At 40.9% G+C, this 26,805-nt stretch overlaps 2 protein-coding genes across 3 annotated transcripts in view; one reads left to right on the forward strand and one right to left on the reverse strand.

Annotated features, from left to right (window-relative positions):
- The window catches only part of LOC111864125 (ATP-binding cassette sub-family G member 5), a 33,272-nt gene extending 29,305 nt beyond the window's left edge, over nt 1-3,967 (reverse strand). Inside the window, exon 1 of the mRNA XM_023851158.2 lies at nt 3,759-3,967. Within this exon, the coding sequence (XP_023706926.1) occupies nt 3,759-3,812 (54 nt within the window). The 5' untranslated portion in view covers nt 3,813-3,967. The remainder of the gene's footprint in view (nt 1-3,758) is intronic.
- A 10,835-nt stretch (nt 3,968-14,802) lies between these two features.
- Nucleotides 14,803-26,805, forward strand: part of LOC111864124 (ATP-binding cassette sub-family G member 8) — a 95,728-nt gene continuing 83,725 nt past the window's right edge. For both annotated transcript variants that reach the window (XM_023851157.2, XM_023851156.2), the window contains exon 1: nt 14,803-15,214. The gene's annotated coding sequence lies outside the window, so the exon portion shown is untranslated. The remainder of the gene's footprint in view (nt 15,215-26,805) is intronic.

Genomic DNA, 26,805 nt, shown 5'->3' on the forward strand with positions numbered 1-26,805 from the left:
CATTTTTTTTTTACAATTTGTTTTGCTCGTTATGCAAATTACTCATTATGATAGGTGCTCTTTAAGCGAGGTTCCACTGTATTTCAGTTCTGAGGGGACTTGAGCAACTTCTGTGCATGATGTTAAATTCTATTTAGATGGGCAAATAATTGGAGTGTGGTTGGGTGTTGGAATCTCCCCTTCATCATATGGCACTTACCATAGTCTCCCATCATTTTTCTAATCACTAGCCTTGTCTTAAGTATTATATAAAAATGTGTATGTTATCTGCAAATAATAAAAAGGGGGAACATCAAATTTAACAATTCTTAAGTATAATTGTAACTTGCTAGGCTAATGAGTTCAGATTTCAGTGTTTTGAAATTTCTTAAATTTTTTAAACTGTGTGTTGAACTTAATTCAGTTAATACTGTTCGATATATTTGGAAAGTTTGGTATGTTCAAGGACTTTTAAATCTTTACAGTTTTAAAATTTTAAAATCATTTGGTATACTTTAAACTTCTGGAGTAGTTAAATTACAGAGTCTTGCAATTCAGTAGTTTTCGGTTTCATACAGTTAGGATAAGTTTGCCTAAGTCTATGTTAGGTTAGGTTTGGTTTGGTTAGAAGTTAGAGTAAGTCATGAGACCACTGAGCACCCATATGCAAATTCTGTTATGTATTGGTGTGAAGGTTAAACTAGGTTAGCTTAGGTTATATTGGGACGTGAGGCAACTGCTCATTAACAAGCAAGATCAGTCTCAGCTTGGTCAGATTGGGTTAGGTTAGGTTATGTATGGCCATGTTAGGTTGGGGCATCAGAACACAGTGCATTCAGATGCACATTTGTGCAGATCTTCTTCGGTTTAAGTTACACTGAGTTACATTACAGCATCAGACCATTCCACATCCACCTGTGCATTTGGGCTGCACTTGTTCAGATTGGATAGGTTATGTTGGTTAAAGAAAGGGTCATGACTCAAAACTCTAGATAACCACGTGAGAATTTCGACTTTTAATTCATGGAAAGTTAAAAGGTATTAAATTTAAAATTTATTGAAATGTTGTAATATGTAATTTTCCCATCACTTTAATTTTTAGCATTTTAGTTTGTTCTTTTTTCATGTAGAAATTTTCAAAAGAATTTATGATATGGACATAGTCAAGCATTATAAATTTCAAAACAATGAAATTTTGGAAATTCGTCAATTCTGATTTTAGAAAAAGTATTAAATTTGTAAGATGGTGTTTTTTTTAGAAATCTCGCATTTTTTAAAATCTTGTAAAGTTTTAAATTTAGAATACAAAAAAAAAATAAATGTATATCATCGGATTTTCTTAAATTTCTGTACTAGGAAGGAAATTTACGTCTTGGAAACTACTATAATTAAAAAATGCAGGAATTTCCGAATATGTTGAAACTTCTTATATTTTCGAATACACAGCGGTTTTTTTTTTAAATATGTTAAACCCTTTGAGAAATTTTGAAGAGTCTATATCTTCGGATATTTTCAGATTTTTAGATGCTTGAGAATATTCTAATTTTTAAACTTTTGAAATATTACGAATATTACATATTCTAGACTTCTTAAATATTTAAATTTTAAAACATTTTCAGAAATTTTCTGTTTGATAATTTTCAGATTAATGAATTGTAGTTACGTTAGATTCAGATCAAGATAAGTAAAGTTAGTACAAATTTAAGCTGGTGTGTTTGATTGCTGCGCATCCACCTGCACACATACAGGTAAAGGTTAAGGTTGGTCAGATTAGGTTTGAGAGCAGGATTGTAACGCCGTGTAGTTCGATAGGAGTACACCAATATTTCGGAGGAATTTATCGCCTCCATCTTCAGAACCGAAGAGTGGCTTTCCACTTGCTCATATTACTCTTCTACCCTAAAGATGAAGGCGATACTTTCCTCCGAAACTTCGGTGGATTCTACATCTAACTACACTACTCTTAATTTTCGCCGCTATTAGAACCCCGAACTTTACAGATATGGTTAGGTTAGGTTACATTATTTTGGCTTATCAGACCTACCCCCTCCATACGCGGCTTTTAATTTGGGGGTTTATGACAGGGTCGTAATTTTTAATATTTAGATTGCTTTCGATAATTATTGTATTTTTACTGAATCTTCAGTGTTTTGGTTTCTTAATATCTTGGTATATCTATGTTTTCGGAAATTGTAATTTCGTACACTTTCCAAAATGCTATATAGCTAAACCTTTCAGAATACCGGCAATATTAAACTCTTCGAGTAGGTCCTACATTATAAAAAAATAAGCTTTTTAAGTTAGGAACTTTTCCAGCATTTACATATTTTTAAATTTTACACAACTTCTTAATTTGACATTTTCAAATTTTTAAATTTATGGAAATACTGGATTGTGCTGAACCTGAAAATTAGTATATGTTGCTGCTCATACATTAGGCTTTTTCAATTTTCAAGTCGTAATTTTCAAAACTGTTTAATTTTTTAAATTATAAAATTTAAACATTCACAATTTTTCGAATATTTAAAAATACTTTATCGGGATAAAATTTTCCACCTCTGAAACTATTCCTAAACTTTCGGCCAGTTAATAGTGTCGAATATTTTCAGATTTGTTATATGTTCAAGGGTTTTTAGAAGTCTGATATTGTCGAAAATTGATGTCTTTGTTACTGAAACTTTTTAAATATATTTTTATTACTGCTTTCAGAATGTTGTTATTTGGTACTTCTCAGTTTGATCATGCAAGGTTATGTGACGTTCACTGTAGGTTAGGTCAGGTTAGGTTACATCAAATTTTATACTTCGCTGTATTATGCCGTCATTTAAGGCAGTGTTCTTATACAACAGAACTTACATTTTATTGTTCTAAGGACTATACATGATTATCTTATTACATAAAATGTAATTGCGATACTCAGCAATGTTTAATCGAATGTTAACTTAATAGGCTTACTGTTAAATGTGTCCTTAAAGATGATCTGTAGCACTGAAAATTGTGTGACTGATTGTATTATGCACTCCTGTTGTGTTTTGATGTGCATTATATTACCAGGTACTCTTTTGAAAATCAGCAGTGTTTATATAAATGTAGAAATAATATGCAGATATTATGGATTTCTGCATTTTATTTCACCAAAAGTTCTATGCACTACTGACGAAAGAAGCTGAGACTTCTGTAATTAGATAATGGCACTACACTGGGCACAACTTCTGTGAACGCTGCAGTACGAAGTTACGGATAGGTGAAACTTGGCCTCTCACACTGAGGGAATAAGGTATTTTGAAGAGGGTAAAATGGTAAACTTGTCATTGTGCTTAACTGATTAAGCACTATGCTATAAAGGCGTAGGGGTGCTGCGAAAAACTTATGAATATACGAGGAACAACAAGTGTGTGCAGAAAATTGCACAGTGCGGAATTTCATAATTTGTACTGCTCGCAAAATTGTATTGGCATCATCAAATCAAGAAGAAAATGGGCGGGGCATGTGGCACAGATGTGAGAAAAGAGAAATATGTGCAAGATTTTAGATTCGGAAGACCTAGGCGTGGATGTTAGTATATTAAATCAGATCTTAAAGAAACAGGATTTGAAGTCATCGACTGGGTTTATCATGCTCAGGATAGGGATGGTAATGAACCTTCGAGTTCTAGAAAGTTCTGGGAATTTCTCGAATAGCTGAACAGCTGTTAGTTTATCAAGAAGGGCTTTGCTCCATTTAGTTTGCTGGTAAATTTCGTCCAATTTACTCTCTCACTACTGATATTTCTTGCCTACCTGGCCTGTGTGAAACACGTTGCATAATTCCAACGAGTATTCGCTTCCAATCATAGTTGATTTCACTCCACACACATATCGTTACATGAATTTGCTTTTCGAAATTTCCACTATTGACAGCTATACCTGCTTTATACGAGAACTATCCGCAGCATTCTCTATGAAAGAAAACTGACAGGATGGGAGGACACACTCCAAGACCCATTCGGTCAAAGACCTTCAGTCACATAGATATTCCACCGTTCACTGTCATTTAGTTGTGTGCTCCGGGTTGCAGAGATTCCGGCAATTATCCCCGATACGCATTGAATTTACGCAAGTAAAATTCAAAATAGTTGTGAAGTTACAAGAAGGATAAAATGAAGTTTTATTCTCTATAAATTATTATACATCCATATATTTGTGTATATATGTACACGTACATATGCATTTATTTGGTATTACAAAATGTATTAGCACATGCTTGCATGTCTAGGAGTCACCTCCAAAACTAGGAACCAGAACAAACAAAAAATTACTCATCTTCATCTAGTGCCGAACTTAAGATTCGTGGAACTATACCTACACTCACCCATACGCCAGCATGATTGGAATTTAATCGATTAAGCATAGGAATATCTCTGTCTATAGTCTTACCGCCTTAGTTCTCCAGAATGGTTAGCCCACTTCAAAATCGGACACTGGTGCTTCCAGTTTTGGGATTTATCACGGGCATTCATTCTCTAAACCAACTCTATATAACATACGTACATGGAAAAATGTCGTTAAAAATTCAAAATCAGTTACTTTTATCAGTAATTCGGCAGTTTGTCTTTCTTTAATTGTAACCATGACAACTTACGTAAAATAAATAAGCTTAGGTCCATATATTTTCACTTCTCCATGACGTCCAGACCGGCTCTGGGGTCCATTCAGCCTCCTATACAATGAGTACCGGGCGATCTTTCCCGGGGATAAAGCGGCCGTGGCGTGAAGCTGACCGCTCACCTTCAACTAATGCCGAGGTTAAGAAGATGTGGCTCTATGCATCCACTCCCCCATACGTCTTCATGACGTAGTGCTTAAATAGTTAAGCACAAGGACAACTATACCTTTTAACTTTACCATATTAATTTCATCATCTTCAGTTGCAGGTTCTTATGCTTTCTTTGCGCTATGTGCACGAAGTGATGGGGTCCGTCGTGTTTGTCTGTCCGCATGTTTCAACTCGAGAACCGCTGGACACATTCTGATTAAATTTGGTATTATGCCATTGTAAGTTATCCCAAACTCATATTCTCTCATTTCCTGTAATCAGTAATACAAATACGACAGACGCACGAAACTGTGAGGGAGGCCCGACAATAGCGGCGCTTAATGTACGGACGTCAAATTATGTGTGGTAACAGGTATATTAAAAAAGAAGCAAATATTATTAAGGTATTTCTTCCGCAGAATGTAAGACAAAATGGTGGCTGCATGAAATGTTTACTTAGCTTTCGGTTAAGGCCGCGCCATAGCTCAAGCGGTTATTCGCTGGCTTCCCACCGCGGCGGCCCGGGTTCGATCCCTGGTCTGGTCAAGTGGGATTTGTGGTGGACAAAGTTGCGCTGGGGCGGGTTTTCTCCGAGTACTTCGGTTTTCTCTGCCAATCTTCATTCCACCAAATTCTCCATCATCATAATCACCCGGAGCAGGCTACAATAGGCCAATCAGTGGCCGCCGTGCCGAGTGGACCCAGTTGGACTCCAACCCCCACTAAGCGAATTAAAAAAATAAAAAATTAATTAATTAGCTTTCGGTTTCATAGCGATATCTAGAGAACCACTGGGGATCCAGGCACGTGAAATAGAGTACGGGGATTGATAATTCACATGCCTACATATCCTTCTCTCGCACTTTCTGTCTCTCTATATCTCTCTGTACAGAATATAGGTAATAAATTATGTAAGCTTGAGATTTACCGTTGTCACTACTCAGTTTCTGGTTACGACAGCGTGAAGTATGGCGAGTTAACTCGTTGCATGAACTTGAGTTATGTAGTACGTCACAAACGAGAGAACGATCTTTTGATTTAGAGTATCGTGTCTATTCTGTGAATAATGATAATATTTTCATGTGGATATATGAACTGTAAAATGCTATATAAAGGAAATGATTTGTGATCGATTATTTGTGTTATTATTTAACGTTGCCGTCGATGTATCAATCGATAACATGTAGGTAAGGAAAGTTAATGAGGTAGAAATTAAGGGAAGTTAATTAATCGAAAGCTTATATAACAAATGACGAGACATACCGATGAGTTGTCAACGGAAGTCGCACTAGTTCTACAAGTAGGCACTATGCTACAAACCGGAAAGTCGACGGTTCGATTCCAGATGAGGTCATTGTCATTTTCAATTGACCTAATCCCTCCAGCCGCACTATGGCCCTGAGGTTGATTCAGCCTCTAACAGAAATGTGTACCAAGGATCTTCCTGACGGGTAAAGAGCGGCAGGCGCATGAAGCTAGCAACCTCACTGACATCCGTGAGCCGACTGTCTAGAAAATGTGTGAGCCTCGACGTCTCACAACCCTATGGGCCTCCACGGCCTCATACAGGAATAGCTTTCGAAGTAATAAGAGGAGTAGAAAAAGAAGAAGGGGAGAGATGAATAGGAGATGGAGGAGAAGATAGAGTGAAAGATAAAAGAAAAAATGGAAGGCAAAGAGGGTAGTACGAAAAAGTACAAGGAGAAAGAATGGAACAGGCGTGAAGAGGAAGAGACTTCTTCCAGACGTCCTGGCTCCGAAAGGTAGCTGAACTGTAGGATGCAATTAATATCGAATCTGATGTCGTGCGTTTATGCTGAAGAATAGTAACCTCTACAAGTGAATGCACTTTGTCATTCGAGCTCTTTGGCTAGCAGGTTAACCATAAAATTATATTGCCATGAAATTAGTCACGTGACGCAACAGAGCCCCTCTCATTGGTTCACATACCTGTTGCTCTTTAAACCTCTCGCTTGAAGGCTTTCTTCCTTTTGTTGCTCTCACCTGGAAATACCAGGACTGCCAATATTACTAAGAAACCACTAAATGTATACATCTCACAGAAATGGCAGCACAATGTAAAAGCTGATAGTTCATACACTGTCTTCATGTCGGTAGGTTCAGTTTATAAAAGCCAATGACAGACTATGCCTTGACTCATCAGTAAACACTGTTGTCAAATGTATTCAGAACCCAGTCACTACTGAGACGTAATGTGCAGTCATATAAATAGCACCGAGAAGGTTGGTCTAGCGGTAACGTTCTAGACCTGTAATTCGGAGGGTTCTTGCTTCGAATCTGGCAGGGACACCCGCCGTCCTGACTGAAGTTATTCGTGGTTTTCCTCAGTCCCTGTAGATAAATACCGGTATGTAGATTACACCGAAAAAATGTTTTTATTTTCCAACTTATATTCGTTTCCTTCTCTTCCTTGTCCTTGGGGGTGGGGAACTATGCTACAGCACGGATGGTCGCGGGTTCGAGTCCCGATTAGGTTGATTTTTTTTCAGTTTACCTAATCCTTCCAGCCGCACTATGGCCCTGGGTCGATTCAGCCTCTAACGGAAATGAGTACCAGGAATCTTCCTGGGAGGTAAAGGGCGGCCGGCGCGTAAGGCTGACAACCTTACTGCCATCTTTGAGCCGATTGTCTAGATAATGTGGGATTCTCAACGTCTCACAACCCTATGGGCCTTCACGGCCTGTTACAGGGATAGCTTTACCCCTCTTTACCATGGAATTCAATAAGGCAGGTTAGTCACGTGCATGATCAGAAAAAATTGACGATTTCTTCAATCCTGCATTGTTACATTCAAAATAAGTACAACTTCTGAGTTTTCTATCGACGAATAAATATACTGTCTTTTTATAGTTTCTAGACAATCGCTCCACAGTAATATTTTTTCATTTACTCACTCACTCACTCATGGAGCCAAGCCCTTCTTGAAGAAGTGGGTCCCTTGTCACCACGGCATGACGCGTCCTCAGGTTGCGGATGGAGGAGACGCCCTCCAAGTATGGAAGGAAGCTGCGAATATATTGAATAAGCAGTCATGGACAGCCGAAAAGGNCCCCCCTTTTAGGGCCACCATTTGCTTCACTAATGCGGGTTATCGTTCAGCCAGAATGACGTCCCCCCAAATTACTCCAGATTAGCGAGGGTTTACTGTACAGAGAAATGAAATTTCAGCTTTCGCGTAAAACCACGCGAGAAGCTGGGATAGATCCGTGTATATAGTTACTAGGCTACGGACTACACCAGTAAGAGGTTCGATTCCCTACAGCAGCAGATATTTTTATTTTCACAGCGTCCAGACCGTCCCTGGTGCTAACCCAGCAGCTTATCCAGTGGATATCGGGAGACAGAAAAAGCCTCTGGGCCGTGGAACTGATCACTCATCTCCATCTATCGCTAAGGTCAAGGATACGTGGACTCCCCCATAGATCTTCATGGTTCAGTACTTAATTAGTTAAGTACAAGAACAAATTTACCTTCTTTAACTGTTAAGAACGAGTTAGCCGCTTGTCCAACCCCCAATCATGATGACTACCCCTAGTCAATTGTTCGCAAACCCCTTTTTACTATAATCATATCTATACTCCCGACCTGAGCCGACCACAGTGGCCGCGCCATCTAAGGCAGAAACTGTCTCTGCCCGCTCGAACTCTGGAATCATGGGTTCGAATCCCAATCGAGGCATGGATATCTGTGCCCGTTTATTACGTGTTTGTGTTGTTCTGTGTGTAGGTAGCAGCCTTTCGACGGGCTGATCCCCCGTCCAACGAGTCCTACCGACTGTGTATAGGATTAAGAAACTGAAAAAGCGGTCAAGGTCCAACAAAGGACTGTAGAGGTGTAGAGAGATCCTGTATAACTGGAAGCCACCTGCTCCGTCCCCAGTCAGAGAACCCGCCGTGTTCAGAACGCACCCACTCGAAGTGATTCAGAAATCCGGCGGCCATCTACTTCCATCCGAAGCCATGCTGATATGTTAATAGACTTGTTTAACATGGTACAGAACACTGTGCGAATCCAACATTCCAACCGACCTTCCGCATCCGACAAGTTAACATATCAAAATGCTTTCCAGGTCAACGACCCCGGACTGTATACAAATTCATCTCGGTCTATGACAACGATTCCCAACGTTTTGCATGCTGCTTCCCAGTTGTTCTGTCAAACGGTCCACAGTCCCACGATACTACAATCCTTGGGAAGAATTCTGTCTTCTGGGATGTAACGGTGCGTAACCTGATGACAGTCAACATACGTTTACGATTGCTTCAATCTTCAGGGTAGAAGTGTAAGCAATAGAAATGAGGTTAAAGCAGGCAGCAACTAGAGCAAGCCGCGTGTAGAAAAACAGGAGGTACGTACAAAAGGAGGGAACTCGACAGTCAACCAGTCAGTTTTCCTACTTTCCATCCCTGAAAACAGAACTCTTGCCATCTATTTGATGGCGTAATAATATTGTATTTTAGCGTCATATTGTGTATAGAATATTTTATTCAGTTTAATTTTTACAATATATGTATAATTAATATAATTATATATGATATATAATTATACGCTCTCTACATTCCTATGTTTCGACCACTATTTCTGATCATCATCAGGCAGTACTACATAAGCGTGCACCATGAACACGCCAAAAAGATGCAAAACAGACCGGTGGTTTTTTATCATTATATCGGGCCTTTCATCATTCTTCTGTTTCGCCCAAGCGCTCCGATTTATTAAGGACTGTATGTCGCCGGGCGATTCCGAAGGCTGTAGAAACGCGCTGGGACTTTCACAGTAGAGTTGTAAATACTGTCTTCAACAACAAGGATGCTCTACTTCAGTGTTTAGACATGATTCGAAATGAAGACGGTTGGGATGATGCTACAATTCGAGAGTCCATAGGACTGGCTAATTTGTTGAATGATGGGGAATTCTCATATTTGAAGAAAGCAATTTTCTGGGATTTGGCACCGTGTATATGTGGTGTTAACCGACGTTTCGGAGGAACGTATCGCCTCCATCTTCACGGTAGAAGAAAAAATATAAGAAATCTGCAAGTCTGCTTTTACCGGTTCTCACGGTCTCTTCGCTTGCAGATTTCTTATATTTTTTCTTCTACCCTGAAGATGGAGGCGATACGTTCCTCCGAAACGTCGATTAACACCACATATACACGGTGCCAAATCCCAGAAAACTGCTTTCTTCATAGGCACCGCCGTGAAAGCCTCAAATCTTACAATTCTCATATTTGTTGTCGTTTTTTAATTCCGTTCTTTTACATGTAGACATTCTGTACAACACAATACAGAAATTGTCAGGAAATGCTCTAAATATTTGTACTGCAATTCAGCACTTCGAAACTGCAATAAACGTCATCAGAAACAATTTGCCTGAACTAGAACGAAATTCAGAACGTTCAACGAAACGTGCGCGGAAAGATGTGAACACAGGCGCCGAAGCTGAAGAGGCGTGTGACGCAACAGTGAACCAGATGAAATATCGTTTCGAAGAAGCGCATCACACAAAATGTTTTTCATTAATTGAACCGCAATTATTTGCAGCACATTTTTCTTTCTGTGCCGCTACAGCCCCAATTTTGGGCCTAGGCCTACCTCCATGAAACTCTCCGTTTCACTTCGGTTTACTAGATCTTACACATTCGGTAGGACTCCTTGGGCGAGTCATCAGCTCGTCGCAAGGCCTCTACCTGTGCACAAACACAGAAAAACGCACACAAACAGCCATGCCCTGAGTGGGACTCGAACCCACGATCCCGGCTTCCGAGCGAGCGAAGACAGTGCATGCCTTAGACCGCTCGACTACCGTGACCGGCTATTTGCAGCACATAAAGTTGCCTTTCCTAGAGAGCTGGTGATCAGTGCTGTAATATACAGGGTGATTCATATAGAACCGGCCTTACGAAATGAGCTGTAATATAAAATACACCATACAGATATTAAAGTAATTAACACATATCTTATCTTGGATTGTGTGCCGTGATCAGATCAGGTGGTGAAAGTGTCCGCCGTTTTCAAATAGGCACGTCTCCACCAGCGTTTGCATATTCGCCGTGACTCGCTGCAGTGTTTCTTCAGTGGTGTTCCTGATTTCAGCCGAAATGTTGTCCTTTAAATATTGTAACGTACGCGGTTTGTTTGCATACACCCTGTCCTTCAGTAAATCCCAGAGAAAAAAATCCGGGCGAACTTAGTGTCCTTTATAAGCGTGACACATTTGCAAACGTAAAGACTGTTCTTCCTCTATGGACATTAATAAGAGACAACAATCTGGAACGCTCTGTCAGAAATACTCAGACTGACAGATATTGTACTTACAACTCCAACATCAACCGCCGAATCCGAGCGTTGTTTCAGCACTCTAAAAAGAGTTAAGACATATATAAGGAACTCAATGGGTCAAGAACGTCTGAAGGCACTGGCTGTACTTAGCATTCATAAGGACATGATTGCAGAGATTCCGGCATTCAGCCAAAAAGTGATTATTTACTTCCCAGAAGAATAGACGAGCGTAGTTTCTGTATAAACGAGGTAACTTTTAAAGCATTATTTTAATTAATGGCATGAATTGCAATGGAGCATACTTAAATTTTCTAATACTGCTAAGTGCAAAATATTTTCACATGTTTTAAAGTACTACTACCACTTTGTACTACAACTCGCATCACTACTACCTATTATTATTATTATTATTATTATTATTATTNAGCGTTACATAGCAACACAGCGCCAGGCAAAGAGGGTGCCTATTACGCGGCCGTTTTCCGTATGGTCCGATCGAGGCTACATGAGGCGCAGCGAAGGCTATTCACAGTCAGTTGTACTGAGACAGTCAGCGAGTCCTGGAGCTACCGCCGAGTTAGCCAGCAACTAGTCAGTTGTATTGTGGCATTTTTCAGTGTACTAATTGTGATACTGCAGATAGCAGTAATCGTCAGATTGTAATTTGGGTGATTGTAAGAGCGAGTGTGAAATAAAATTCGCTACATCAAATACATCGTGAAGTTATTTGTCGCGATATACCCCGCGATACGCGACATTATTATTATTATATAACAACGTAAGAATATATCACTGTCTCATATTAGCCCCACCATCTATTTGAGCCACGAGCCGCCACTGCAGACCGCCATATAAAAAAGCGAAAATACGTATATGTTTGAGTGCACGTGCCCCAAGTGAACCTGATACTACCGTGCTTATCAAGGAAGCGACCATTACCGATCATTACATAAGACCCATGAGTACCTATCTATGGCTCTAGAGCTCTCTGTGGGCCTTGTCTGCTTTTTCAGTTTCTTGATCCTACACACAAACAATAGGATTCCGCGGACGGAGAGTCAGCCCGTCACAAGGCCGCTACTTACACACAGAACAACACAAACACAAAATAAACGCAGACAAATAACAATGCCACGAGTGGGATTAGAACCCACGACCCCAGTGTTAGACCGCGCGATCACTGTAATGGACGGAACCGGATTTTTTTCAGTTGGCCTAATCCTTCCAGCCGCACTAGGCCCTGAGGTCTACTCAGCCTCTAACAGAAATGAGTACCAGGAATTAATTAAATAATTTTCCTGGGAAGTAAAGCGCGGCCGGCGCGTAAGGCTGACAACCTTACCGCCATCTTTGATCCGATTGTCTAGATAGTGTGGGACCCTCAACGTTCACAACCCTATGGGGCTCCACGGCCTGTTACAAGGATAGCTTTACTTTACTTTTTTTAACTAGTTCGAGTTAACTTATTTTAATTTAATTGAAATCAAAGTAGCTATATAAAAAACAAATTTTAAGGCTAATGCATAATTGAAATATTCTTACTTTGCGAATAACATATACCCTTCGGAAAATAAGGACAATAGTTTATACAATTTACAGTATTTGTTTATGGCTACGGGCTGGACGACCGCGGGATCAGAGTTCGAGTCCCATAGGATCAAAAGTTTTCTATATTCTTCGTTGTCCAGACCTGCTCTAAGGCCCACCCAATCTCCTATCCAATGAGTACCGAGGGTAAAGCGGCCAGTGCGTGAAGCTGACCACTCACGTCCCAATAGTGTCGAAATTAAAATTTGGATCTATACACCCACTTCCCCATACGCATTCATGGCGTAGTGCTTAGTTAGTTAAGGGCAGGAACAACTTTACCTTTGCTTTTACGCTATATCTTTAAGTCTGTAACTAAAAACCAGCGCTGTAAACAACAATACGACCTTCTCCAATACTAAACATTAGCCAGTAGAGGAGGAAGAGCATAGGCAGAGTCGAGAATGACTGTATAGGCACCGTTAGATGATGGCCAGAAATAGTGGCCGAAGCATGTCTTCAAGTAGAAATCGTATAATTGTCTTGGAAGAATTAAGTATATGCATGACCGCATCTTTTGTCTAGTGGTCAGAGTTCCTGGCTACACATCCAGAGGTCCCGGGTTTGATTTCCGGAACTACCAGATTTTCTGAGAAGTAGTGGGTCTGGAACGGGGTCCACTCAGCCTCGTGAGGATAACTGAGGAGCTATTTCAAGGAAATATCGGCTCCGGTCTAGAAAACAGAGATTAACGGCCGTGGGGATCCGTTGCGCTGACCACGTGACACCCTATATCCACAAAAGTTGGCACTAACTTCGCCGACAAGCGGCGGTCGCTCGGTCGGTATAGTTCGTTTGCGGATTACAGGCCACGGAGTGTTTTTTAAATATATACGCATATTGTGAGTTTGAAACTGAATGAAATATTCGATGGGATATTTCGTCGGCGGTTATTCTTGGGTGACTTTGGAGCTGGGTCCTATTATTTCCATTTATGACCGTAAATGTTCCATTCCCAGATCATAAATTGTTATGCTAAAAAGTTGTAGCATGCCTCTCGAAGGAATAAGACTATATAAATAAACGTATGAAAAAAAATGAAAATCAAAAGCATTAGACCCTTTAAGCCACAATGATTTTTGTATGTACTACGAGCTTAAACATGAAATCAACTTTGTATTTTGCCCATATATTATGTCTACGTTTGTATTATGCTCACGGAGTTGGTATAGCGACGGGCTAGAGGCTGGAAGGTCGGGGTTCTATTGCCGGCAATGGCAAGAGAATTTTCTAATACCACAACGCACAGACCCACCCTGTGGTCCACCCAGCCTCCTGTCCAATGGGTACTGGTGTATCGTTCTCTTGGGATAAAGTGGCCGGGGCGTCGAACTGACCATTCACCTCTATCTAGTGCCAAGGTCGAGACTCCCCGACATGTGTTTGTGGCGTGGTGCTTAATTAATTAATTAAGGGTAGGTACTACTTTATTTTTAACGTAAAATTTAATAAGCAGTGACTTTTTGCAAAACAGGATTAACCGATTGTTTTCTTTACTGGTTAATAATGACGTATCATGCCTTAATTTTCAGATATTAATTGCTTGTTAACCTTAGGGAACGGCCACAAATTAATGAACAACTTTTTTTTTTCCTTGGCACTACAGCCCCAGTGGGCCTAGGCCTACCTCCATGAACTCCGTTCACTTCGGGTTTTCTCGATCTTACACATACGGTAGGACACCTTGGGCGAGTGATCAGCTCATCGCAAGGCCTCTACCTATAGACAAACACAGAAAAACGCAAACAAACATCCATGCTCTGAGTGGGATTCGAACTCACGACCCCGGCTTCCGAGCGAGCGAAGACAGTGCATGCCTTAGACCGCTCGGCTACCGTGACCGGCAATGAACAACTTTGATTCAATTAAATATTGATATTAATCTGTGTTAATTCCGACGGTAATTAAAATACAAATATTGCCATTAAATTATGTAGATAAACCATTCATGAGTAGGTTGTATTAAAATTATATCAAAACTGAATGATCTCTCTAGATCATCAGTTAATTTAGGTCATGAGGAAGTCACCATTCATTTATTCGAACTTAGGTTCCAGTAAGCTTTCTAGTGCCGTCCAGTAGAGTGGCCTTCTGATCTGGTGGAATTTTGTTATTGCGTGTTGGCAGTACAGCCCGCATTCCATAGCTGTGTGCTACACGCACTCGGGACCACGTCCGTATGTAAAGCTTGAAATAAACTCCTGGAACAATCTTCAGAGACTATGCAAGTGTAACTTATTCAAGAATAGATATATTTGACCACAGTTTCGCCGTACCTCGATGAGATAGTAAAGCGTAAATATTAAACTTCGATTTTTAGTGTGACAGCAATGGTCATATGAATTGCCTAAACATCAGTGAGAGAAAGAGAAGACAAAAATTTGTATGTTCTGTGCTATGGATCGGAATAAACTGATAACAGTAATAACTTATGTGAAAGAGTGATTCACGGAAATCAGGAATGTGGTGTGGCAAGCAGTGCTCGGGGATATCTTAGAGATCTGTGACTCATCACCTCAGCTTACAGCTCCGTGAAGACTAACTTCCTAAGGTAAGGACATCTCTTTACACTGTATACGATCTAAAGCATTGCTTTTAAATTCTGCGTTAGAATACGCCATTACAAAGGGAGCCGGGACAGCGTAATCGGCATAGCTACTGCCTACGTGCTGAATGACCAAGGGGGTTGGAGTTCGAATCCCGCTGGGGGTAAGAATTTTCACTTCTTCATCGTCCAGACCTGCTCTGGGGTTCAGCCAGCCTTCTATCCAATGGGTACCGGGGCTCTTTCTTCTGGGGTAAGGCGGACGGAACGTGAAACTGACCACTCACCTCCAACTAGTGCCGTGATCAAGAAAGCTTGAGTCTATACAGCCACTCCCCCATATGCCTTCATGGCGTAATGCGTAATGAGTTGAGCACAGGGACAACGTTACCTATATGCCATTAGGAAGGTCTAGGAAAATCAGGTGGTGATTGAAATTAAATGGGACACTTCAGCTGTTGGCCTATGCTGTTGATATGAATCTATTGGGTGATAACATAGATACCACAGAAGGAAACACAGACACTTTAGTTGATGCTAGTAACGAGATTGGTCTAGATTCTCTGTGTTTATGTCTAGACTCTAGAAGTAAGCACAGAAAACTAAGTACATGTTGCTGTCTTGTCACCAGAATGCAGGGCAGAATCATGACATATAGACAGTTAACAAGTGTTTTGAAAATGTGGCACAGTTCAAATACTTGGGAATAACAGTAACAAATCAAAATATGATTCAGAGGGAAATTAAGAGGAGATGAAATTCGGGCAGTGCTTGCTACCTTTCAATCCAGAACCTTTTGTCTTCTTGCCTGCTGTCTAAAAACGTAAAAATTAGAATATACAATACTATAGTTTTGCCTGTGGTTCTGTATGGGTGTTAAACATAGACTGAGGGTGTTTGAGAACAGGGTGTTGAGAATATTTGGACCGAAGAGAGATGAAGTGACTGGAGGTTGGAGAAAACTGCATAATGAGGAGATTCATAACTTGTACTCTTCTCCAAGTATAATCAGAATGATTAAGTCAAGGAGGATGAGATATGCAGGGCATGCAACACGAATGGCGGAGAGGAGGAATGCCTATAGGACATCAGTGGGAAAGCCAGAAGGAACCACTAGGAAGACAAAGACGTAGATGGGTAGAGAATATTAAAATGGATCTTACAGATAGAGGATGGGGTAGTATGAATTGTATTGATCTGGATCAGGATAGGAAACAGTGAAGGGCTCTTGTGAACACTGTAATGAAACTTCGGGTTCCATAAAATGCTGGGAAGTTCTTGAGTAGCTGAGCGATTGGCGGCTTCTCAAGAAGGGCTCAGCTCCATGAAGTTAGTTAAGTATTAGATGAATTCGAATCGTACGAGCCTGTAAAGAAAACTATTAATTAAATAATATCGACAAGTTGAACGAATTTCCTTTACTGATTGGCTGCTCCGACATTCAGAACTGGAAATAAATATCACTTTATAATCTAGAAGCTGACATAGCTCAGTCGGTAGGGCAGTTGGGTACTGTCTGGACGGCCAAGGAATCCATTTCCAATTCATGTCAGGAGCAAGTGATCTGCGTTCTTTGCACAACGTCCAGACATATTCTGGTGCTCACCCAGCCTACCCTGCTTACAAAGTTTCCACCGGGGGGGGGTCTGAAGCGGGAAGCGGTAGGATGACGAGTTTATCTCCACCCAGTACCGAGGTTAAGACTGGTGGAGCTATACGCCCACTCCCTCATATGCATTCACGGCGTGGTGCTTAATTAATTAACCACATGGACAGCTTCGACATTTACCTTGACTAGGAACTATTTTACTTTTAACTACCGTCACATTGCTGTGCTTTAATTGTATGTATAATTTTCGAAACCATTTCATTAACAATTCATCTATAATTATGTTTTAATTTGTTAGGCACGCGGTAGCATAGTTGGTTGAGGCACTGTGCTACAAGCCGGAAGGTCGCAATTTCGAGTCACGATGAGGTGGATTTTTTCGATTTACCTAATCCTTCCAGCCACACTATGGCCCTGGGTTTGACTCAGCCTGACAGAAATGAGTATTAGGAATCTTCCTGGGGGTAAAAGGCGGACGGCGCGTAAGGCTGACAACCTCAACGCCATTTGTGAGTCGATTGTCTGGAAAACGTGGGAGCCTCGACGTCTCACAACAATATGGTCCTCCACGGACTGTTACAACGATATCTTTACCTTTTTCTCGAATACATCTATCTATGGCTGTACAGCCCTCTGTTGGACCTTGGCCGCTTTTCGATTTCTTGAACTTTTTACACAGTCGGTAGGACTCCTTGGAGGGGGATCAGCCAGTTGCAAGGCCCCTGCCTGCAAACACAGGACAGCACAAACACAGAATAAACGCACGCAGACATCCATGCCTCGAGTGGGTTTCGAACCCATGATCCCAGTATTTGAGCGGGCGAAGACAGTTCATGTCTTAGACCGCACTGCGTCTGAATAAATATTTATGCGTTCTTTTCTTGGAGTGAGGACAAGAAATGTCAGTGGTTATCTTGGCTGTCCGTCCTACGAAGTAATCAACAAACTCCATGGAGCATGGAACACATCGCTTCTTGAGATGTAACTACATTTGTCTGCCTGCCGAAACTATTGAATATTTCTCCGTTAGCTTTAGTAGTAGTATCAGGGCGAGTTTAATTTCGATTCATATCAATCCAGTATTTCGTATGAACCTCTCGAATACAAGTCTAGATCAGTAATTCTCAACCAGTGTGCCGCAAGCTCTTGCCAAGCGCGCCGCATGTTTTTGAGGATGAGGAAGATTATATACAGTAAAACATGCATTTGTGTAAACTTTCCAAAACGATATTTCAAACAAAACTTCTATATCAGTTTCACTATAATTTTATATTTTTGCCTCAAGCTTGTAGCGTACGTTACCGCGTGCCCTCCTTGAAAGAGAAACTCTCACAAGAATTCCCGTGTTACTTTTGTGGAGAGTCTGGAGACTCCAATGCTCGCGCAGAACACGAACCCACGTACAAAATATGCCATCCTATTGTAATCATTAGAAAATAAATGTAAATGCAAATAGCATTGTAATTTTGCAGAGGAGAGTGGAGTAGGATGTCAAAACCTTGAAGACACACTGTCTATGTTCACATCATCTATCATTAAGACCATAATTATCGTAATATTATTAACGATTACATAAAATTACAGCACAAAACCTTGACAGCGTGGGAACGAATCAGAGGGAATTATACCCATGCTCTTAAATAATATTATGGCATAAGTTCATATATTTAGCTATGATTAATCTATATTATGTATCATAGAACGTGGGAAATATTGTAACGACATTGGGCATTGTTCGCATTCAAAATAAGCTTAAAAAGAAGATATTTACTATGCTAAAACATTCAGTGATGTAAATGTTGCCAAACTGTATTAATGTTTGACAATATTATAGTGTTACTGTTACAGTACTGTCAGGTGTTAGTAATTGCGCATGGAGTTTGGACTGATAATTAGATATATTGAAGACTTATGACTCTTAACTAGACATAATTATAACACCTCACTAATGTACACACTCTTACAAATCACTAGAGCACACTTTAATTCTTCTCAGTCTTTTACGTCTTCATTCGTCGTTGCTAGGTATCATCTCCTAACAGTGTAGATTACTTTGCTTTCGTTCTCTCGGCTGACTACAGTTTACGAGAGCTGAATCTCGACTCATGACTGGGTGATTGTCTGGTTCGTGTGATGCTGATGGCCCTCGCCAGCACATTCATTGTTAGTTGCAGGTCCCGTGGGGCTCATGGCGATATTTTTCGGTCGCACGACTCTGGGAGTCGTGCAACTACTCCGTACTGAAGCTAACCGTCTAAATTCACGTTCGGGCATATTGCAGCTGGCACTCGCCAGCACAGTTATTCTTGGTGCCTGGTCCCGCGCGACTCATAATCATGTTTCTTTCCGTCAATCAGTTGGGTAAATTTCCGCTGGCTTTCGGCAGCACAGTCATATGGTATTATATCGTAACATCACCTAGTATCAAATGCTGCTGATTCCCGTCTCGCGTGCAACACGTCTTTCTATAAAACATATTAAGAGTTATTCACGTTAAAAGTTCTACACATCATATAACTTTTAAACTTTTAAAGTTTTCACTAGATGTTTCGATCAGTATGGTCACCGTCAAGTGTTTAAGATTATAGTTGAGGAAACTGCTGTGTTTCTGTTATCGTGGCTTCTGTTATTAATATATGGTCTCCTCTATGCGCATGCTTGTTCGAATTGGCGGGTTGTTTTTCCTGTTGTGTTATGTTGTGTGTCTTTTTTACGAATGCGTGACCATATTAGTCGAAACATGTAGTGAAAAACTTTTTAGAAAGTTAAAAGTTTAAAGACATGTAAAACTTTTAAAGTGAATAACTTTTAGTGAGGTAAACGATACACGTGTTGCACGTTAGACGGTGGAACCCAGGCAACATTTGATTCTTAGCGTATATGAAACCGAAAGAAGTAGGATAGAAATAAGGATAATAATGAATATATGTTTAAAAAAATATATGAGATCAATATATTTTTTAATCGGGGACACGCGGTAGCATAGTTGGTTGAGGCACTATGCTACAAACCGGAAGGTCGCGGGTTCAGGTCATTGGATTTTTCAATTGACCTAATCCTTCCAGCAGCGCTATGGCCTTGGGATCGACTCAGCCTGTAACAGAAATGAGTACCAGGAATCTTCCTGGGGGTAAAGGGCGGATGGAGTGCAAGGCAGACAACATCACCGCAATCTGTTGAGCAGATTTTCTAGAAAATGTGGGAGCCTCGACGTCTCAAAACCCTATGGGCCTCCACAGCCTGTTACAGGGATAGCTTTACCTTTAGCTTTCCTGCCAGTGATTGCATTTATAAATAAAAACGTATATTTTCGACAGTACACTGCTGTGTGTTGTTTAAACAGAAATGCAGGACGGACATTCGAGTTGACGTCTGCAATCTGCTAGGAAGTGCATGGCAGTTGCTTTTATTTTTATTTGTTGGATATAGGTTCGAATCTCGTTGACCGGCACGCATCTGTTAGCAAAGTAAGCTTCATGCACCGACGAGTGAGTGCCGTTACGTTTCGTTTATGTATATACGTAACACGTCAACAGATGATTCTGGGGAACCGTTGGATAACCTTGAATGTGAACGCGCAATGCCCACACACCTAATGCTGTTACAGAACCGTCTTTGTGAGGTTAACTTCAAAACAAAAAATTAAAAAATGAAATCAGTGTTGCAGGGTATTATTTTGTAGGATGTTACGCTCTGTAGTCTGGTAGAAGTACAGTACAGTACAGTACAGTACAGTACAGCACAGCGTAGTCGGTATAGCGACTGGCCACGGGTTGGACGGCCGGGAGGTCGGAGTTCGAGTCCCTGTAGAGTCAAGAATTTTTTCTTCTCCACGTCGTCCATACGGACTCTGGGGTCCACCCAATCTCCTATGAAATTGATACCAGGGACTCTTTCCCCGGGGTTAAAGCGGCCGGAGAATGAAGCTGACCATTCACCTCCAACTAGTGTCGAGGTCAAGACAATATAGATCTATACAGCCACTTCCCCATACGCCTAAATAGCGTAGTGCTTAATTAGTTAAACGCAGGGACAGCTTTACCTTCTGTCTTCTGGGATATCCTCAACGTCTCAACCCTATGGGCCTTCACGGTCTGTTACAGGGATAGCTTTACTATACTTTACTTCGATGAAGCTCAACTGACGTTTCGGAAGATCATGTCGCCTACATATTCGGAGTTGAATACTAAGCCAAGCAAGGAAACCAAATTTGCTGTTTCTTGCATGGCTTAATCTTCAGCAGTGATGCTGAATGCCATATATTCTTCCGAAACTTCGTTTGACTTTCAGCAGACTGTACGGCTTTATATACAACAAAATAGAAATCTTCTGAAGCCCTGCTAGGAGAATCAAAAATCCTCCTCCTGAACTGTGTCTCAAACATATCTGAGGACTTCTCGTCATTAGAGAATTTCTACCTACCTGCCTGCCTACCCACCTCTCTATCTATCTATCTATCTATCTATCTATCTATCTATCTATCTATCTATCTATCTATCTAATCTATCTAATCTATCCATCTTTTTATCCGTCTATCTCTATCTATCTATTTATGGCTCTACAGCTTTTTTTTTGTGCCTTGGCCGCTTTTTAAGTTTTTAATCTAATCACAGTCGACACACAGAACAACACAAACACTGAATAAACGCACAGACACATCAGTGCCTTGAGTGGGATTCGAACCCACAATCCCAGTGTTCGAGCAGGCGAAGACAGTTCATAATCTTGAGCGAGTGCAGCCATGCGGATCGGCATGCTATATTCTATTTGTAGCAGATAATGGGAAACAAAATGTAGTGGTCTCGTTCAGCAAAAGGGACTTCACTTCATTAAGGTAGGCCCCTCAATGTACATGTATGACGTGTCCTCACAGATGTTTTGACGAAGTATACATGCAGAGCTAAACGAGAAACTGCAGTCTGAACGTGGCGTGTGTATAACCCCCAGTTTACGTTTGTTTCCTAGGAGAGGAATAACTGTACGTTGCGGGCTTCCAGCTACAAAGCACCTGACTCATTCTGCTAGCACTAGAGGCAGCGGTGCGAGTCGTTACAAACCTCAGATGATTTTAGACTTAAATTTCTAGCTATCGCAGAAGTGGAGTAAGTGCCAACTATAGGCCGCGCCATAGCTCAAGCGGTTAGTCTCTGGCTTCCCACCGTGGCGGCCCGGGTTCGATCCCGGGTCTGGTCAAGTGGGATTTTTGGTGGACAAAGTGGCGCTGGGTCAGGTTTTCTCCGAGTACTTCGGTTTCCCCTGCCAATCTTCATTCCACGAATTGCTCCACAATCAGCCTCACCTATCATGTGGGGCTGGTACAATAGGCCAGAAGTGGCCGAAGTGCAAGGGACATAGTCCCACCCTACTAGCAATAATAAAAAAAAAGTGTCAACTATCATTTCATTTGCCGATTAGAGTGGCCACGCGGTCTAACGCCCGCTCGAACACTGGGGTAATGGGCTGTCTGTGGGATGTCCTTGCGCGTTTATTTTGTGTTTGTGGTGTTCTGTGTGTAGGTAGCGGCCTTACGACAGGCTCACCCCCCCCCCTCCAAGAGGGCCTACCGTCTGTATACAGGAGTACTTACTTACTTACTCATGGAGCTGAGCCCTTCTGGAGGAGCCGCCAATTCTGAAGCTACTCAAGAATTTCCCAGCATTTTATGGAACCCAAAGGTTCATCACCGTGTTCACAATAGCCCTCCACTGGTCCATATCCTGAGCCAGATCAATACAATCCCATCCTATGTCTCTAAGATCCATTTTAGTATTGTCCACCCACCTACGCTTGGTTTTCCGAGTGGTCTCTTTCCTTCTGGCTTTCCCACCAGTATCCTATACGCATTCCTCGTCTCCCCCATTCTTGCTACATGCCCTGCCCACCTCATCCTCTTTGACTTGATCATTCTAATTATAGTTGAAGAAGAGTACAAGTTATGAAGCTCCTCATTATGCAGTTTTCTCCAACCTCCTGTCACTTCATCTTCTTCGGTCCAAATATTCTCCTCAACACTCTGTTCTTAAACACCCTCAGTCTGTGTTCCTCCCTTAATGTCAGAGACCAAGTTTCTCACCCATACAGAACCACAGGCAAAATTATAGTTTTGTATATTCTAATTTTTATGTTTTTGGACAACAGACGAGAAGACTAAAGGTTCTGGACTGAATGGTAGGAAGCATTACTTGAGTTCAATCTCCTCTTAATTTCCTCCTGAATCAGGTTTTGATTTGTTATTGTCATTCCCACATATCTGAACTGTGCTACATTTTTAAAACATCTGTTTCCCATCATTATGTGATGATTTTGCCCTGCATTTTGGTGATGAGACAGCAACATATACTTAGTTTTCTCTGTGTTTACTTCTAGACCAACCTCCTTACTTGCCTCAGTTAAAGTTTGTGTGTTCTTCTTTATGGTATCTATATTATCACCAAGCAGATTCACTTCATCGCCATAGATCATAAGGTAATGTGTTTCGTTTAATTTCAGTCCCACCTGGTTTTCCTGGACCTTCCTATTGGCATATTCTAAAGCAAAGTTGAAAAGGAGTGGCGATAAAGCATCTCCTTGTCTTAGACCATTCTGGATAGGAAATTTGTCAGACAAATGTTTGCCTATATGGACTTTACTATAAGTTTTGTTTAAACACATTTTAATCAGTTTAAGTAGTTTCATGGGTATCCTAAACTCTATCAGAATATTGTACATAATAGGCTTTCTTGAAGTCTACAAATAGCTGATGTACTGTCTCATTATACTCCCATTTTTTCTCCAATATCTGATGAATGCAGAAGATCTGATCTGTAGTTGATCTGTTACATCGAAACCCACACTGATGATCGCCAGTAATTTCATCTATATATGGACTTAACCTTGAGAGAAGAATATTTTGTGTGAAGTTGATAGCAGTGATATTCCCCGATAATTACTGCAGTCAGTTCTATCACCCTTCTTGTGAACTGGTACAATAATAGACTCCTTCCACTGATCACGCAATTTTTCCTTATGCCAAACAGAATTACGTAATTAGATTGTGAATCTTAGAATGTAATATTTCACCTCCTGCTTGAATAAGTTCTGCCGGAATTGGATCACTACCTGGCGATTTATACCTTTACAATTTTGCAGTAGCACTTTCAACCTCAAAAGGTCTAGGATCAGGTACTAACGGCTCAGCTGAGTGGATTTCTGTCTGCCTAACATCACTGACCCTATGTACATTCAATAACTGAGAGAAGTAGTTCCTCCACCTATTCAAAATGTTGTCGGGAATCTGCAAGCAGGTCACCATTCTCATCCTTCACTAAGTTACTGCTAGGCTGGTAACCCCTCTTAAAGTCATTTATTCCTCTATACAGGTCTCTAATGTCCTTGTTCTTACTGTTCATTGCAAGGTCATCAATTTTGTCTTTCAGATATTCCCTCTTTTTGTTCCTGAAATGCCTGCTGGTTTCACGTCTTATATTGTTCAGATTATCCCAGTTAACTCGCTTGGATCCTGTAACCATTGCAATTTGGCCTGCTTTATTTGATCTAATAATTAATTTGAGCATCCATCAATCAACCATTGCTTATGCTTCTTCAGATCATAATAACCTAGACTCTCCTTGGCAGAAATTTTTATATTCTCTCCAATACTTTCCCAAGCTTTATTAACATCCACCTCAGTTTCGAAGTTTTCCAAAGCCGCAAACCTATTTGAAATATCAACACAATACTGCTCTTTACCCTCTACCTCATTTAATTTCTCGAGATTGATCCTTTCCATATGAACTCTGTGTGTTGTTTGTTTGCTCACTACCAGTCTTTCCCTAACCTTTGCCACCACCAAGTAGTGGTCAGTATCACAATCTGCTGCCCTGAATGATCGGATAACAAGTATATTTGAGTGGCGTCTCCTATCTATCAAAATATGGTCAATTTGATTGTGTATCTTCCCATCAGGAGATATCCAAGTAAATTTATGGATGTTACGACGTGGGAACATTGTACTTTTGACAGTAAGATTTTTATATGGCAAAGTTTACTACTCTAACTCCATTATCATTACTAATTTCACGCAAACTCTCATTCCCAATCGCTGGTTTGAAAATGTCTTCCCTCTCTACTTTGGCATTGAAATCTCCTAACAAAATTTTCATAGAGTACTTCGGGAATTTATCAAATACATGTTCTAGTTCTTCATAGAATCTATCCTTTATGGCATGAATTTTATCTACTGTTGGGGCGTGAACATTCATAACAATGATATCACAGCAGCGACCTTTTAGTATTATATGATATCCTATCACTAACAAATTCCACCACCTTAACTGCTGATACGATTCTCTTATGTACGAAAAAACCTGTACCTAATTCATGGTTTTCATTCCCCTTTCCATAGAAAAATGTATAGTCTCCTGCTGGTGCGATGCCACCTCCATCTCATCTGACCTCCTGTACTCCCGCTAAATCTTCTGCCACTGCCCTGAGCGAACCTGCCCTATACAAACTTCGAACTTTCCCAGTGCCAATTCTCATATCCATTTTCTTTAGCTTAGGTCGTTTATCAAGGAATCCATCCAGGTCCGAGGCTTTGTGTTCTTTTTCGTAACATACTTATATTTTACGGTGAGGAGTAAGAAACTGAAAAAGCGGCCAAGGCCCTATAAACGACTGTACAACTATTGATGAATGTTTGAATCACTGCTGTTAGTTTAGTGTAGTTAGGATCAAGTTGCTGGGCGAGGGGCAAAGACTTCGAGTGAGTTCTGGCCTTAGTTATTATGATACAAGGCCGCAATGTCCTCCGTTATTAGTTCATTTAAAGGCAAAAGGTAAAGTTTTCCCTGTCCTTAATTAATTAAACACCACGCCATGAAGCTGCATGAAGCAGTGGAGGTAAAGGCCCGCCATTCTTGGCACTAACACTAAATGGAGGTGAGTGGTTATGTATACGCCCCGGCCACTTTATCCTCTGGGAAGGAGCCCCCAGTACCCACTGGATAGGAGGTTCGGTGGACACCAGAGCCGGTCTGGACGCTGTGGAGAAGAGAAAACCCTTCCTCCTATAGGGAATCTAACCCCGGCCTCTGGCCCGTGTTTATACCGATTTATTTCGACTCCTCTGAGTTAATATGTTTCCACAGATTTTATTCTCCTAGGTTAACATTTTTATTACAAATAAATGCACTCAGTGCTATTTACTATGTTACAGAGAGCTCTTCCGGGGGGTAAAGACGCCGGAACATGAAGTTGACCACTCACCTCCATTCACCTTAATTAGTTAAGCACAGGGGCAACTTTCAGACGTAATATACTTCACAGACTCTTCAACGTTTTTTCCCCTTCTTTTTTTGCAGTTCATTAGATTTAATTTTCATTTGTTTTTGTAAAGTTACCTATTTCTCACGTTCATAAGGAAGTCCATTTAGTGCCTTAAATTAAGTGGGCTTTAATGTTGATGAGTATGGCAAGTCGAGTTATCCCACAAGTTTTAATGAAAATCTCTAACTAGCTAACTCCAAGGAGCCAATTCCTTCTTGAGAAGCCGCCATTCGCTCAGCTACTGAAGAATGTCTCAACATTGTATAGAACCCAAAGGTTCATTACAGTGTTCACAAGAGCCCCCCACCGGTCCCTATCCTGGGTTATAAAAATCCAGGCCATATCACCCCTTCATATTTTTCTAAGATTTTTCTAATTTTAATATTATACGCCAGCTTACATCTAGCTTTCCCCATAATTTTCTCTTCTGGTTTCCCCACCGAAACCTTGTATGGATTGTGCTTTCCACCATGCGTGCTACATGTCCTGTCAATCTCATCCTCCTTTACTTGATCATTCTAATTATATTTGGCGAAGAGTGAAAGTTATGAAGCTCCTCATTATGAAATTTTCTCCAACCTCCTGTCACTTCATCCCTCTTCAGTCCAAATCTCTCATATCAATTTTAAAAAAGAAATCTGTCCAAGGGCCTAACCATTGATGCTGTTACAGCCAGTCAGAT

The sequence above is a fragment of the Cryptotermes secundus genome, unplaced genomic scaffold, assembly GCF_002891405.2.
Source record: "Cryptotermes secundus unplaced genomic scaffold, Csec_1.0 scaffold1000, whole genome shotgun sequence".
Lineage (NCBI taxonomy): Eukaryota > Metazoa > Arthropoda > Insecta > Blattodea > Kalotermitidae > Cryptotermes > Cryptotermes secundus.